Source organism: Salmo trutta, chromosome 38 (assembly GCF_901001165.1).
Source record: "Salmo trutta chromosome 38, fSalTru1.1, whole genome shotgun sequence".
NCBI classification, from domain to species: Eukaryota; Metazoa; Chordata; class Actinopteri; order Salmoniformes; family Salmonidae; genus Salmo; species Salmo trutta.
This window is the reverse complement of record NC_042994.1, coordinates 18,826,676-18,843,531: the sequence shown is the minus strand read 5'-3', so window position 1 is coordinate 18,843,531 and position 16,856 is coordinate 18,826,676. Positions and strand designations below refer to the sequence as shown.

General features: G+C 42.6%; 1 protein-coding gene across 2 annotated transcripts; it reads left to right on the top strand.

Moving 5' to 3' along the window:
* Positions 1-1,053: 1,053 nt before the first annotated feature.
* Positions 1,054-15,556, top strand: LOC115178021 (TOG array regulator of axonemal microtubules protein 1-like). Of its 2 annotated transcripts, none has more exons than XM_029739031.1 (6): positions 1,054-1,471; positions 1,670-1,775; positions 1,927-2,162; positions 7,982-8,140; positions 8,890-9,021; positions 15,516-15,556. In XM_029739031.1, exons 1-6 carry the CDS (start codon positions 1,275-1,277, stop codon positions 15,520-15,522), a joined length of 837 nt encoding a protein of 278 aa, XP_029594891.1. In that variant the 5' UTR covers positions 1,054-1,274; the 3' UTR covers positions 15,523-15,556. The 2 variants fall into 2 exon arrangements, with proteins under 2 accessions (XP_029594891.1, XP_029594890.1); XM_029739030.1 differs by lacking the exon at positions 15,516-15,556 and adding an exon at positions 9,354-9,436.
* Positions 15,557-16,856: the final 1,300 nt, after the last annotated feature.

Genomic DNA, 16,856 nt, shown 5'->3' with positions numbered 1-16,856 from the left:
CATTCCGCGGCCGAAAGCTCCACCGAGGCCTTTGCCACGAAGGCTTGAACACATAGCTCTGGCCCCACTGAAGAACGTGGTGGGGGTGGACGGAGCTCAAGTTCGACCCGGATCTCACTCTCTGGAGTCCATCCAGGTGAATAAGTCATTCAGCAGCAGTAGCGTGCGGCCTGTTCCCGTCCCTCCCACTGGAGCTCCCTCCAAGAGGGGCAAGAAGAAGAAGGGCAGGCGGGGAGTCAAAGCCCTGAAAGTCCAGTTGGACCAGGGCTGTGCTGACAACAACAGACCCATTGACCTGATGGAGGAGGTGAGGGACATCGAGGCTCACCTGAAGGAGGAGGCCTGGAAGGTAGGATGGACTTTGAATTTATTGTAAATGTGAAAATTTGTGAAAACACAAGTGTAGACCTTACTGTGAAACCAACAGTGCAGTTCAAGAAGAGTTAGGAAAATATTTAACAAATAAACTAATGTAAACAATAATAATAATAAAAGTAACACAATGACATAACAATAACGAGGCTATATACAGGGGGTATCGGTACCGAGTCAGTGTGCGGGGGTACAGGTTAGTTGAGGGGGTACAGTGTGCGGGGGTACAGGTTAGAAATGATACTCTCTTTGACGGCATGATAGAATAGATCCTAGAATACAGGATCTCTGTGTATTAGTTTATGTATATACTAGTTCTATATGCATTTCTATGATGGGAGCAATCTTTTCTGGTCTACGCCAAAGGTGGTACATGAGGTGAAGGCCATGGGCAGGAGAAGTTTGGGCTCGGCCATGTCCATGGGGGAAATAGCCACCAGCTCCTTGGGAAGCCTGAGCTCAGTGGATATGAACACCCCTGCGGAGCTCCGTGACTACTTGGATGTTGGGACCCCGGTAAAGTCGCGTGACAGCCCACCCAGGCCTGCTCCCCCTCCTACCAAGCCCAGGAGCAAACTGCCTCGGACTACAAGGTTCCTTAGCCTGCAAAAGGCTGACACCGGCTCAGGTCAGTCCCTCTCATGTACTCACACTAATTTAAATTAGACAGCGAGATGAAGCTAGGTAGACTGATAGTAGGAAGGGAAGGGACACAAATGGCTTTAGCCCAGGGCTAAGACATTTTTCCACACTTGCTTTGCCTGTTGCACAGTGAGATAACCTTTGCTCAAGGCGAATTAGACCCTGCTTCTGAGCAGGGTGAGCACCAAAAAATGTGTGCTAAATTTAAAATGATATCATAATGAACTAAGATGTTCTAGTGTTAAAAGCTACAAACAGATATGGAAATGAGTAAATACATAAATACAGTTCACAGAGAGATAGATGTCTGCTGTCAACCCATAGACAAGAAGGCAGCCAGTGAGCCAAAGGGCCAAATAAAGAAAAGTCAGGACCAGGCCAGATTGCAGCCCCTGTCCAACCCAGAGCAGGCCCTGACTAAGACCTTCAAGCTGCTCCACTCTGCCTCTGATGACTGGTGAGCATTCACTGTAGACAAGACCAATGGAGCTAGGCTAAAGGAAGCACAGTGTAGTGTCCTTGGAAATGTAGATTTGAGCTACAGAGCATAGAAACTTCTGAAATTAAGAGACCAGAGTCCTAATTGATGAACATCATTATAATGTTTTTGGAAAATGTTGTGGAAATTGCTTACGTTTCTTTCACTGAATTGCAGGGAGAAGAAGATCGAGGGCTTGACCTCTGTCCGTGTGATGGCTCAGAACCACATGGACATACTGATGCCTAAACTCCATGATATCTGCCTTGCCATTATAAATGAGGTAGCTGTATTCATTCACTGCCCTATTCATTCATCTGCACAAATCTGCTACATTTGGAGAACAAGTCAAATTATTGTGTCACGTTTCTGATGTTCGTGGGTTGTACTGCTCAACATTAATAGCTGGTCCTGTGCATGTTATTATGATTCAGGTGAAGAACCTGCGCTCTGCAGTGTCCTGTGCTGCCATGGCCACACTGGGTGACATGTACGTCCACCTCCAGAGGGCCATGGACAGTGAGGTGGAGGGGACGGCACGCGTGCTGCTGCACAAAGCCAGCGAGGCCAACACCTTCATCCGGCAGGGCGCCAACTGTGCCCTGGGTCACATGGTGCAGAGCTGCACCCCTACCCGTGTCATGAATGCCCTGCTGGTCGGTGGGCTGAGGTAAAGAGGGAGAGGGGTCAATTAACACTCACTAAGGGGTAGATCCGGACTTCCACAAATGTTCACTTTGTCTCACATTGAAAGTTTGACTCGAGTGGAAGTTAGGATTCACTCCAAACAGACCTGAACTTTCTGGTGCAAAATGGTCACTGCTCGCTTAGGTATACCACACATTAGATTAGATTCAACTTTACTGTCATAGTACAAGTACAGTACAACGAAATGCAGTTAGCATCTGACCAGAAGTGCAAATAAAAGAGTGCAAAAAATGTACAAGTAAAACAATTAAGTACAATGTATGTTATTAAGTGGGATGTATAAATGTGCAATGAAGGCAAATGGCAAGTACAAATGGCAAGTCTAAATGTGCAATGAAGGCAAGTATTAGGGCCGGGACAATGCCAGTATCGCAATATATTTTCAATGGCAAAAATGAAAACACAAAGCAGATCTCACTCTTTGGTCCTTTAAAAACCTGCTGTATAAATCCGCTTCGTGTTTTGGATACTGGTATCGTCCCGGACCTAATTAGCAGTGGATGTATGTCATCTCTACACAAGAACATTTGTTAACACTTTATATGAAAGTGATGCTCCAGAGCAGCCTCTTTAGCCTCTTGGAGAGGTTTGGTTGGGAGGCCCCCACACCAAGCGGGCCCCCAAAAATTATGGCACCCCTCTTGACGGCGGAGAGAAACATGTGCATATTAAAGTTAATTTCCTGTAATTCGACACTACAGTAAATGGTGACCCCAATGTGATATATCTTACACATACTTTGGACTAAATTTGAGTTTATTCTATTCTGTTATTCTATTGGGGCAGCAGGTAGCCTAGTGGTTAGCGCGTTGGACTTGTAACCAAAAGGTTGCGAGATTGAATCCCCGAGCTAACAAGGTAAAAATCTGTCGTTCTGCCCCTGAACAAGGCAGTTAACCCACTGTTCCTAGGCCGTCATTGAAAATAAGAGTTTGTTCATAACTGACTTGCCACATGTTCATTATATATGATAATTTTATTTGTTTACAAATAAAATTATCATATATAATGAACACGTGGCCTATGTGAAGGCGAATATGCAAGCAATCTATATTTTTGAGTTATGGAAATCGATTTGATGATTTGATTTGATCAAAAAAGGCAAGAATGTTCTCACATTTGATTCGAATAGGGATGAAATTCTTTAGTGCTGGCAATATGCACTGAGTATACTTAACATAGGGGGGGCGGGGGGGTCTGGTGAACACGTCAGGGTTCTATGGCCGCAGGCAGAACAGCAGAAACAGGGTCAGCAGCACGACCAGGTGGACTAGGGACGGGGACAGCCAGGAGTCGTCAGGCCAGATAGTCCTGAGGCATGGTCCTAGGGCTCAGGTCCTCCGAGAGGGGAGAGCGAGAAAGATAGGAGAATTAGAAGGAGCATATATATGATCACACAGGACACCAGATAAGACAGGAGAATTACACCGGATATAACATAATGACCCTAGCCCCCCGTTCAAAGGCACTTAAATATTGTCTTGCCCATTCACCCTCTAAATGGCACACATACACAATCCATGTCCATATTGTCTGTCACGACTTCCGCCGAGGTCGGTCCCTCTCCTTGTTCGGGCGGCGTTCGGCGGTCTACGTCACCGACCTTCTAGCCATCGCCGATCTACTTTTCATTTTCCATTTGTTTTGTCCTTGTCTTACACACCTGATTTAGCCTTCCCTGTAGCTCAGTTGGTAGAGCATGGTGTTTGCAACACCAGGGTTGTGGGTTCAATTCCCACGGGGGGCCAGCACAGGAAAAAATAAAAAAATGTATGCATTCACTACTGTAAGTCGCTCTGGATAACAGTGTCTGCTAAATGACGTAAATGTAATTTCATTCCCCCAATTACTTGTTCATTATTTAACCCTCTGTTCCTCCATGTTTGTTTGTGAGTGATTGTTTGTTTATAATACGGTCCGTTATTGTGGCCTCGAATTATTGCGTTGTATTTGTGAATATTTGAGTAAATTATGTTTATTACTCATATCTGCTGTCCTGCGCCTGACTCCTCTACACCAGCTACACAAAGGCAATATTACATTGTCTCAAAACTTTAAAATCCTTATTTAACCTGTCACCTCCCCTTCATTTATACTGATTGAAGTGGATTTAACAAGTGACATCAATAATTGGATTCACCTGGTCAGTCTGTCATGGAAAGAGAAGACGATCTTAATGTTTTGTATACTCAGTGTATTGACATGCATAAGAAAAAATACGAGAGAATGTTAATTCTAAAGCTTGCTGTGCTTTTACTCGGGAAAAACTAATAGCAACACAGCAAACTACTGATGAACTTCCCAGAGGAAATCAGAGCGCAGCATAGAGCAATTGGAAGCAGAACTTCAAGCATATGAAAAAGAGCATGATCAGACTAGGTCATTTCTACATGATGCGCAGCGAGATTTGTTAGAACAGAGCACAAATAGGCTCCAACGCGACATGTCTGACTGAGATGCAGATAGCTGCAAAGTCAGTCCCACCTAGGGTGTGGCCATGCCAGAGTATGTGAGCGGAGTGAGGAGTGGAGCTTGCCCTATTTGACTGGATCGTGGAGCAAGTTTCCCAGAGGCTGGAGCTTCGACTTTCTCGCCCCCTTCAATTTCGCTCCAGTAGTGCTCCAGTAGCACTCATTTTACAAGCTCAGGGCATGCCCGGCCCAACATGCATTTGTAGTCTACTTGTGTGCTGCTATAGCACCTTGCTTTAGCTACTGTCATCTAATATTCTAAATATCTTCATAAAGAAGCTGATAAAACACACAGGTGAAAAATCAAGGAGACTTACAAAGATGAGGAGGACCAAGAGGAAGAGAGGGAGTGCGGTTATGTAGTGTCCACAACTAAAGAATGAAAAGACATGTATCCCGAAAGCATGTACTTACTACGTGTACATGCTAACAGAAAGGAACGAGGTGGTTAGCTAGCTAAGTGTGTCATTTTAGCGCATTATTTATAAACAAAAAATAATCTCTAAAAAGTTCAGTTAATTTTCCTTCTATTATCTACACAATAGGCCATCATTGATGGCATGCTAACTAACTCTATTACCTCTTTCAAGGAGCGTTCTGTTTTGATAGGGATATTTGACCTAAAATCCTTTAGGCCTACCTACAGAACAAAATAAAAATAACTACGCATCCCTGCCCAGCCGGGCATTAGTGGCCCAAACGGTGTTTAGCATCCCAAATGGCTCTGCAAGAGCTGAGAGCGTATTCTCTGCGGCTGGCCTGCTCTCCAGGCACAATCACATGAGCCTGAAGCTACAGACTCTGGCCAAACTCATGTTTCTAAAAATGAATTCAAAGGCACTGTAGACTGAGCCTAATGACGCATTTTTATTTAATTTGTATTTCATTCTAAGTAAGTCAATCAGCATGTATGTGCAATTTATAGACTATAACGATTTAATACAACAAAAGGTTGTTTAAATGCTGAGCTTACGCAGAACCCAAACTGGCTGCGCGCGTGCGCCATAGTGTTGACAGTACCAAAATACAACAACTCATTTACAAAAAACACTGCAGCACAAACAAGTTACAACGTGAAATCGCCTCTATCCCATTCATACCTTAGAGGACCAAACTACATCTCCCATAATGCAACGCCCGTACCGTTAGCTCCCAGTCTGCATCACAGAAAGGCACACTAGCTAGCAACAGCAGCACTTTTAGCACTCTGTAAACTATATTAATAACAACAATAAAACTCACAGTTACATGTTTCTATAGTCTCACATTCCCTTATAACAACAATATCTACAGCATTAACCTTGGGATGTTTTATTTATTTCACGATATGGACTTCTACAAAGGAGTCATATCAAGACACACCTTTCTCTCTGGGTTTTCTCGGACTGAAGAGAACGGCAGCTACGGGTAGCACCAGGGTGTTAGTAGGTGACGCATGCACCCAGATGAAATAAAATACATTTAATGAAACAAAACCCGAAGATGTTAACATCATTCAGCTACTGTAACTGCCTACCTAACATCAACAGGCAGCACCAGTAGCGCAACAATTAAAAATAGACACCAAAAGTAAAGTTCCTGGCGATCAAAGCGATCTGACTCCCCCCTTCTGTCTGAACTTGGAATATTCCTGTTCGCGGGCTTTGGCCCTCAACCTGGTTGTTCTGTTCTGCGTTGTGTACTATTCTAATAATTTGAAGTTTGATGGAATAACCATTTTAACTCTACTACAAATACATTTCGTATTAGGCTACATGTCTGACTCCTGACCTATTTAGAGTGTTTATATGCTGTTTAATACGACATGTAGCCTATTTGAAATTATGAGTGCTTCTTACAGTCACCTTTTCCTGTTGTTTACAAAAAAATACTTCAATATTTCAAAACCAAATGGTAGGTTATACGCCACAGCTTTCAGCCAATCAGCATTCAGGGGTCAAACCACCCGGTTTATAATTTCAATTATCTCGCCAACCCCCTCGTTACCACTCTGGGTAGCAGAGTTTCAGTTGTGTTTACATCTGTAGGTCTGATATCTGATTGGAAGTTCACTTTTATAGTAGCATATTGGTTAACAACTCACATTGTTTTATTTTAACAACTCAGAGGATTTTAAGAGTCTTAGATTCATTGTCTCTCTCTTTTTCTTTGTTCCTGACCTGCGCTAGTGAGATACACTCTCTCTCTCTCCACCCCAGCGACTCTTGGGGCATGGCCTTTCAGGCTATGACTTCTCTCTCTCTCTCCCTCTCTGATCATGCATAAGGTATTGCATTGTAATGTTTGTTAATGCCTTGTATATGATTTCATAATGTTAAATACCTTTCCACTCTCAGTCTAATTCTTGCAAGTCAATGTCAACTCATTGCCTAATGCTTGCTTGCATATTTTAAGTATCTTTATAGCGTAAAATATAAACATTTTAATGTATAGTTATATATCAAATACTACCTACTACAAAGTCAATCAATTTAATATACACCATCACAAATATTCACATGTTTTCATTTAGGCAGGTCTTAAGAAACATTATGATATTAAACCTCCACGGGATCAGTGTCCCCCCCGCGGGACGGTTGAGCTAATGTAGGCAAATGTGATTGGCATGAGGTTGTAAGTAACAAAAACATTTCCCAGGACAGATATGGGCAGAAAGCTTAAATTCTTGTTAATTTAACTGCACTGTCCAATTTACAGTAGGAATATCAATCTATTTGTTTGAGAAGAGTGCACAATGTATTGATAAACCAATTAGGCACATTTGGGCAGTCTTGATACAACATTTTGAACAGATATACAATGGTTCATTGGATCAGTCTAAGACTTTGCACTGACACTGCTGCCATCTAGTGACCAAAATCGAAATTGCGCCTGGGCTGGAATATAAATACATTTATAAATATGTATATTTATAGGCAATGAGTTGACATTGACTAGCAAGAATTGGACTGAGAGTGGAAAGGTATTTAACATTATGAAATCATATACAAGGCACTATGATCAAATACCTTATTAATTATCTGATAAATCTTGAACAAATCATTTAAAATAGCGTTTATAAATGTGTAAATAACTATTTATAGATTTCTCATTGACATTTACAAATGTAGGAATAATGATTAATAAATGGTAATTGAACTCTTCACAAACAGCTTATAAAAAATGGTATATTAAGGGACTTTAATATAAAGTCTTACTGAACATTTTGATCCATCGATGAGACTTCATCAATACAATCCATTATCATTCGTCTCCTAACTCATGTATCTCTATGACATGTAACTGATGTGCTCTGTTTTTCCTTCCTCAGCCACCGTAACGCTGCGGTGAGGAGCTGCACTGCTCAGCACCTGGAGAGACTGGCTGAGGTCATGGGAATGGCTCGTCTCCTGTCGGGGAAGAAAGACCTCACTGACCGTTTCTTGATTGCCGTCAGTAAACTGGCTGTGGACCCTGCACAGGAAGTCAGGTGGGATGTTCCTCCTGTAAAGTCGCTTGCTTAAACATAATGGCCGGCCTTAATTTAGGCCGTGATTCAATCCATGGCTCGCTATAGCACTAGATCGCCGACAATGCAACTTGTAAAGGTAATTTACTCTTGAGTCGACATCTGCAGCGTTTACCACGAATACAAATTGAAATTGCCTTTAAAAGCCACATTGTCAGCTGTCTACAGCATCTATGCTAAAGGGTGTCATGGATTGAATTGCGGATTTTAGGTATTCCAAAACAACCACAGGTTCTCTTGGAGGGGAATAGTAATTGAAAACAGATAGGAAAAATTATAAACACAAATAAGTGCTACGTGGCATAGGAAAATCCAAGTCCAGGCACTCATGTGGGTTTGAAAGTTAAAAAGCCAAAAGCTTAGCCGAAGCCAAAGGATGTTCTTCTCCCATCGCCAACTAGCGACCTCCTGTGGTGACCAATGCACGCTGACACGGTCGCCAGGTGTATGGTGTTTTCTCCGACACATTGATGCAGCTGGCTTCCAGGTTAAGCGGGCTTTGTGTCAAGAAGTAGTACGGCTTGGCTGGGTTGTGTTTCGCAGGACGCACGGCTCTCGACCCTCTTGCAAATTCGACCTAATGTATGTCTTATTTTGATGGGATATTTTTTCTCAGTTTGCCATCAATTGATTACTGTTTTTAATCACAGACAGCAGAAATGATTTGATATGTTGCACGTTTAAGATGATATTAAAATCTTTGTCCACAGGCATCATAGTCGCAATATCTTGAGAAACGTGGCCACCAATGGCGACTTTGCTAAAATGTGGGACAAATTCGCTCCGAGGAAAGAGCGAGAATCCTTGAGGGAGGTCATCTCAAAGGTTAACCTCAAAGAAAGGTACATTCTCTCTGAATGATTAGAAGAAGTATGACAAATGAGCTGATATGATTACAGAACTCCAATCCCGCTGGGCACAGACATCAGTTCAATGTCTAGTTTTGATTTAAATTTGGAAAATCAACCAATGTGAAATTAACCAAAAATGTTGGTTAAAAGTTGGGTGAAAAAAATCCAATTGTGTTTTCCACATTGATTTACCGTCATCACATAGATTTTTTTGGTTGTTGAAATGAGGTGGAAACAACGTTTATTCAACCAGTTTTGGCCCAATGGGATGAATTTAATATACTGTAAGATTATATCTTTCTGTCATTTCTCTTTTTCAACAGGAATATCTGAATAATCCCCAACTTGACTATATGTTTGTATCTAAATATTTGCACATTTCCCAACTTCACTATTATCCCCTCCAGTCCCCAAACTCCAATATTTTCGCTCATTCTTAGAAATTTGACACTATCATCCAAACCCCCATGTAAATGCATCTTTAAGCTGCATCGACTCCCTGTCCAAGTCCTGAATTCACTATAAGGCAATATGAACCACATTCAAAGCACTAAATGACCTTTCCTCGAAGCTCCTATCTGATCTACCAGCTCAATAGTGGTCTACTGAAACCATACTCACCATCTCAGGGGGTGCTCAGATCATCAACCACTGACCTCCACACCATCCTCAAAACCAGCAGTCCTCTTTTGGAGGCAGATTGGTCAGTGCTCCTGCATGGCACCAACATTGTGCATTTTCATCCAATGCTTCTGGACTATGAGAACATTCTTTGGACAATAAAATTAGGTAAAATGGAAGCTGGCTACAGTCTCAGTTTTATCCTCCAAGACAGTGTGAGGATGTGTAACAACAATACCTGTAGTTTAATTTCATGATCAGGGCCAGATTACCGAATGGGCACGCAGGGCACCTGCCCTGTGGGCCCCGACCTCCAGGGAATATCATCATAACATCCAAAACTAAAAGTATAGTGGATGTATATTACAGTACGTGGACGTTTTACAATTCGTGAGCTCGTTTCATAATTTGTAGCCATGTTTAATATAAATTTGTGCTAATTTTGTAGAAATTCGTGAGCATTTAAAAACATTTAGTGGGGATGTTTTATATCAATTTGCTTACTGATGCTCTTCCATGCCGTCTCGAGGAGGGGTGCGTCACTTGAGTGGGTTGAGTCACTGACGTGATCCTTCTGTCTGGGTTGGTGCCCCCCCTTGGGTTGTGCCGTGGCGGAGATCTTTGTGGACTATACTCGGCCCTGTCTCAGGATGGTAAGTTGGTGGTTGAAGCTATCCCTCTAGTGGTGTGGGGGCTGTGCTTTGGCAAAGTGGGTAGGGTTATATCCTGCCTGTTTGGCCCTGTCCGGGGGTATCGTCGGATGGGGCCACAGTGTCTCCCGACCTCTCCTGTCTCAGCCTCCAGTATTTATGCTGCAGTAGTTTATGTGTCAGGGAGCTAGGGTCAGTCTGTTATATCTGGAGTATTTCTCCTGTCTTTTCCGGTGTCCTGTGTGAATTTAAGTATGCTCTCTCTAATTCTTTCTTTCTTTTTCTCTCTCTCTCTCTTTCTCTCTCTCTCTCTCTCTCTCTCTCTCTCTCTCTCTCTCTCTCTCTCTCTCTCTCTCTCTCTCTCGGATGACCTGAGCCCTAGGACCATGCCTCAGGACTACCTTGCCTGATGACTCCATGCTGACCCCAGTCCACCTGGCTGTGCTGCTGCTCCAGTTTCAACTGTTCTGCCTGAGGCTATGGAACCCTGACCTGTTCACCGGACGTGCTACCTGTCCCAGACCTGCTGTTTTCAAATCTCCAGAGACAGCAGGAGCGGTAGAGATACTCTGAATGAACGGCTATGAAAAGCCAACTGACATTTACTCCTGAGGTTCTGACCTGTTGCACCCTCGACAACCACTGTGATTATTATTATTTGACCCTGCTGGTCATCTATGAACATTTGAACATCTTGGCCATGTTCTGTTATAATCTCCACCCGGCACAGCCAGAAGAGGACTGGTCACCCCTCATAGCCTGGTTCCTCTCTAGGTTTCTTCCTAGGTTCTGGCCTTTCTAGGGAGTTGTTCCTAGCCACCGTGCTTCTACACCTGCATTGCTTGCTGTTTGGGGTTTTAGGCTGGGTTTCTGTACAGTACTTTGAGATATCAGCTGATGTAAGAAGGGCTTTATAAATAAATTTGATTTGAAATTTGATTTGATATATGCTCCTTAAAACCAATGAGGAGATGGCACGTGGGTATATGCTCCTAAAAACAAATGAGGAGATGGAAGATACAGGACTTGCAGCGCGTCCAGTGTCACAAATAGAACCAAGTTGTATTTTAGCACCTGGCTAAGCAGATGCTTGCGCGCGTGCAATGATTGAATAACATGTATGTGTTCATTTATTTTGCAACTGGTCTGGTCAGCATGTTAGAGATAGACAGGACTCCAGTCATGTCATACTGCAAAACACCACTAGATGCCAGACATACCATTTGCATAGATGGGAATAACCAAGAATTCATGTGAAATCCATTCATGAGAATATTTAAAGAAAGGGAAAGGGGGATAGCTAGTTAGAGTACAAGTGGAAAAGGGTAGTCACTAGTGGGGACAAAAATAATGTTTGCTTCTTTCCGCCACACATTACAACAGTGGTTGTTGTATTTTCTGTTCTGTTTGATTATCACAGGATTTGGGCTTTGTTGCTTTGTTGTTTCTCAAACTTCAAATTTCAAAGTTGTTCCAAATGTTAAATTTACGGATTAACTCCGGATTTTAAGGTTAAGTTTAGGCATTAACTCCGAAATCTTAAGGTTAGGCATTAACTCCAAATGGTTAAGGTAAGGGGTAAGGTTTGGGATAGGCTTATAACAAAACTATCAAAAATGACACTCTATCGCTGGATTCAACCATGAAACCTTTGGAGTCAGAGGCAGATGCTTATCCACATCCACAATGTCCTAGAAAAACCAAAACTTACTTAAAGGTAACAGCGCTCACTGTTGCCCCTAGTGGCCGGTTTCCACGTCATATCCTGACATCCTCAGCCATGGATGGATGTCGAATACTGACTTGTATCACGGGTGATCTGCCTGCAAAACTCTGATTCCATTCCAGTCTGGCTCAGCTCAGCAAATGTAGCAATTGGACATTTGAAAACGTAGAAAATCCAATTCAATGAATTTGTTGTTTCCTGAACTGAGTGAACTCATGAACTGCATTTGACTTCATTTTCAGAGTTAATTGAGTTGAAATGGAATGAAGGCCAACCCTGCTAACCATGGTCCTTCCCTGTAAAGTCTAGAGCTTTCCCATCAAAACCCCAAGCCCCCATCCTTGTCTACAGTGCCTTCAGAAAGTATTCATACACCTTGACTTATTCCACATTTTGTTGTGTTACAGTCTGAATTCAAAATGGATTAAATATATGTTTTTTCTCTCACCCAGCTACACACAGTACACCATAATGAAAAAGTGAAAACATATATTAAGAAATGTTTGCAAATGTATTGAGAATTTAATACTGAAATATCTAATTTAGATAAGTATTCACACCCTTGAGCCAATACTTTGTACAAGCACCTTTGACAGCGATTACAGCTGTGAGTCTTTCTGGGTAAGTGTCTAAGAGCTTTCCACACCTGGATTCTGCAACATTTGCTCATTATTCTTTTCAATATTCTTCAAGCTCACTACCAGGCAGTGTCAGAGGAAGGCCCTAAAAATTGTCAAAGGCTCCAGCCACCCAAGTCATAGACTGTTCTCTCTGCTACTGCACAGCAAGCGGTCCCGGAGAGCCAAAAGGCTCCTTAACAGCTTCTACCCCTAAGCCGTAGCACTGCTGAACAGTTAATCAAATGGTTACCCGGACTATTTGCATTGACACCCATTTTTTATTAATATTTGTTATTATTATCTGCATTGACTCTCTTGCACAGGCTCGATATACACTCACTGGACTCTAACCATACACTTACACTGACACTCCAAAACGCACACACACACAAAATAGCTTATGGACAACAAAGTCAAGGTGTTGGAGTGGCCATCACAAAGCCCTGATCTCAATCCTATGGAACATTTGTGGGCAGAACTGAAAAAGCTTGTGTGAGCAACGAGGCCTACAAACCTGACTCAGTTACGCCAGCTCTGTCAGGAGGAATGGGCCAAAATTCACCCAACTTATTGTGGGAAGCTTGTGGAAGGCTACTCGAAACGTTTGACCCAAGTTAAACAATTTAAAGGCAATGCTACCAAATACTAATTGAGTGTATGTAAACTTCTGACCCACTGGGAATGTGATGAAAGATATAAAAGCTGAAATAAATCATTCTCTCTACTATTATTCTGACATTTCACATTCTTAAAACAAAGTAGTGATCCTAACTGACCTAAAACAGGGAGTTTTTACTAGGATTAAATGAATTGTGAAAAACTGAGTTTAAAAGTATTTGGCTAAGGTGTATGTTAACTTCCGACTTCAACTGTATATTTCCACTATAGGAAACAATGGGACGATTTTTTGTTGTTGTTTATGTTACAACGTGGGCAGGTCTCATTGCCAACAATAGCGAAGCAGGCATTGTGACGTAGAACAATGGGCTAGGAATAGAACATTCGGAAAGCGAGTTGGTGCCACGGTGCTCAATAGAACTAATAGGAGCTGGCAGGGTGAAAAATGCCCTAAAATAAGGCCTGTTTTTTGTGATTATTTAAAAACTACGGCAAACAGCTGGGATATGGTAATATTGTGAAACTAGGCTCCACGGCGGATGCAATGGTATTCCTCCAAAGCTCCATTGTCCTGAGTCTGCACAACTCTGCCAGGACCTAGGATCAAGGGAGATACTAAAGTGTTTTAGTACTATATCTCTTGACACAATGATGAAAATAATCATGGCCTCCAAACCCTCAAGCTGCATACTGGACCCTATTCCAACTAAACTACTGAAAGAGCTGCTTCCTGTGCTTGGCCCTCCTATGTTGAACATAATAAACGGCTCTCTATCCACCGGATGTGTACCAAGCTCACTAAATGTGGCAGTAATAAAGCCTCTCTTGAAAAAGCCGAATCTTGACCCAGAAATGATAAAAAACTATCGGCCTATATCGAATCTTCCATTCCTCTCAAAAATTTTTGAAAAAGCTGTTGCACAGCAACTCACTGCCTTCCTGAAGACAAACAATGTATACAAAACGCTTCAGTCTGGTTTTAGACCCCATCATAGCACCGAGACTGCACTTGTGAAGGTGGTAAATGACCTTTTAATGACGTCAGACCGAGGCTCTGCATCTGTCCTCGTGCTCCTAGATCTTAGTGCCGCTTTTGATACCATCGATCACCACATTCTTTTGGAGAGATTGGAAACCCAAATTGGTCTACATGGACAAGTTCTGGCCTGGTTTAGATCTTATCTGTCGGAAAGATATCAGTTTGTCTCTGTGAATGGTTTGTCCTCTGACAAATCAATTGTACATTTCGGGGTTCCTCAAGGTTCCGTTTTAGGACCACTATTGTTTTCACTATATATTTTACCTCTTGGGGATGTCATTCGAAAACATAATGTTAAATTTCACTGCTATGCGGATGACACACAGCTGTACATTTCAATGAAACATGGTGAAGCCCCAAAATTGCCCTCGCTAGAAGCCTGTGTTTCAGACATAAGGAAGTGGATGGCTGCAAACGTTCTACTTTTAAACTCGGACAAAACAGAGATGCTTGTTCTAGGTCCCAAGAAACAAAGAGATCTTCTGTTGAATCTGACAATTAATCTGGATGGTTGTACAGTCGTCTCAAATAAAACTGTGAAGGACCTCGGCGTTACTCTGGACCCTGATCTCTCTTTTGAAGAACATATCAAGACTGTCACAAGGACAGCTTTTTTCCATCTACGTAACATTGCAAAAATAGTCTGGCCCAGGAGTGTGAAGGTGAACGGAAAGGCTGGAGCAACGAACCGCCCTTGCTGTCTCTGCCTTGACGGTTCCCCTCTTTCCACTGGGATTCTCTGCCTCTAACCCTATTACAGGGGCTGAGTCACTGGCTTACTGGTGTTCTTCCATGCTGTCCATGGGAGGGGTGCGTCACTGACCTGGTCTTCCTGTCTGGGTTGGCGCCCCCCCCTTGGGTTGTGCCATGGCGGAGATCTTTGTGGGCTATACTCGGCCTTGTCTTAGGACGGTTAGTTGGTGGTTGTAGACATCCCTCTAGTAGTGTGGGGACTGTGCTTTGGCAAAGTGGGTGGGGTTATATCCTGCCTGTTTGGCCCTGTCCGGGGGTATCATCGGATGGGGCCACAGTGTCTTCTGATCCCTCCTGTCTCAGCCTCCAGTATTTATGCTGCAGTAGTTTATGTGTCGGGGGGCTAGGGTCAGTCTGTTACATCTGGAGTATTTCTCTTGTCTTATCCGGTGTCCTGTGTGAATTTAAATATGCTCTCTCTAATTCTCTCTTTCTCTCTTTCTTTCTTTCTCTCGGAGGACCTGAGCCCTAGGACCATGCCTCAGGACTACCTGGCATGATGACTCCTTGTTGTCCCCAGTCCACCTGGCCATGCTGCTGCTCCAGTTTCAACTGTTCTGCCTGCGGCTATGGAACCCTGACCTGTTCACCGGACGTGCTTGTTGCACCCTCGACAACTACTATTATTATTATTTGACCATGCTGGTCATTTATGAACATTTTAACATCTTGACCATGTTCTGTTATAATATCCACCCGGCACAGCCAGAAGAGGACTGGCCACCCCTCATAGCCTGGTTCCTCTCTATGTTTCTTCCTAGGTTTTTGGCCTTTCTAGGGAGTTTTTCCTAGGGAGTTTTTCCTAGCCACCGTGCTTCTTTCACATGCATTGCTTGCTGTTTGGGGTTTTAGGCTGGGTTTCTGTACAGCACTTTGAGATTTCAGCTGATGTACGAAGGGCTATATAAATACATTTGATTTGAAAAATTTAATTTGAATGGACCATTTTTTTATCAGAAAAAAGCATTGTTAAAAATGTCATGAGTCCAGCCTAACTGGAGCATCTAGGCTAGTCACTTCCCAGGGAAAGGATGGTCTTCAGTCGGCCTGTTGTCCACGAAGTGATAGGAACACACATAGGGTCGGTTTGGTGGTTTCTTCAAGTTCAATGCTTTGAGCCAAAGCCGAAGAGACTCCTCATCCATAGGAGGTTGGTGCAAATCAAAAACGTTTGGTGGTCAAAACCGTCCTGCTCCATGAAAAGCTTCCGTTTCTGCCAGTTGTTGTGACATCCCCTTACCGAACATTAAATGCCAGTTTTGCATGAATACATGTTTGGGAAGTTATGCGAGTTAGTTAGCTAGCTGCGAACTTCTGGCTGGAAGTGCTTAACCGGAAAAAAAATATAAACAGACCCTGCCCATATTTCCATTGAAAACGGGACAGAACCAAACCAATCAGTTCTAAGTATATAGTTGGTGAAGGCATTCACAGTCGACCGCTCAGACGGGTGAGGGCATTCCAGACACCCATTTTTTACTTGGTCCTTCTAGAAGGATTTAGTGACCGACAGTTTTTTACATGGTCCGTAATTTCTCCGGATTTAGCTACCAATAGATTTTACAGATAACCAAGATACATGTAATACCATTGTTTGAACTAGGTATTGAGTTTATTCTTGTAAAAAACAAATATTGAGTTTATTTTTTATAATTAATTGGTATTATATTTAAAAAGTGATTGAATTGCTCCTAACTTGTAATGTTGTTAATGCATTTCTTTTTGAATAAATATGTATTTAATGTATAAGTGAATAGTTGGGTTTACATTGAAGTTTAAGTTTTGACCAATAAGGTCGC

Bases quoted from the DNA above. Each gene is read 5' to 3' on its own strand.
- LOC115178021 (XM_029739030.1), top strand. From the start codon at position 1,275: ATGGAAATGAGTAAATACATAAATACAGTTCACAGAGAGATAGATGTC. The intron at 1,776-1,926 runs GTAGCTGTATTC...ATTATGATTCAG, and splicing joins GCCTTGCCATTATAAATGAG to GTGAAGAACCTGCGCTCTGC. The intron at 8,141-8,889 runs GTGGGATGTTCC...CTTTGTCCACAG, and splicing joins GACCCTGCACAGGAAGTCAG to GCATCATAGTCGCAATATCT.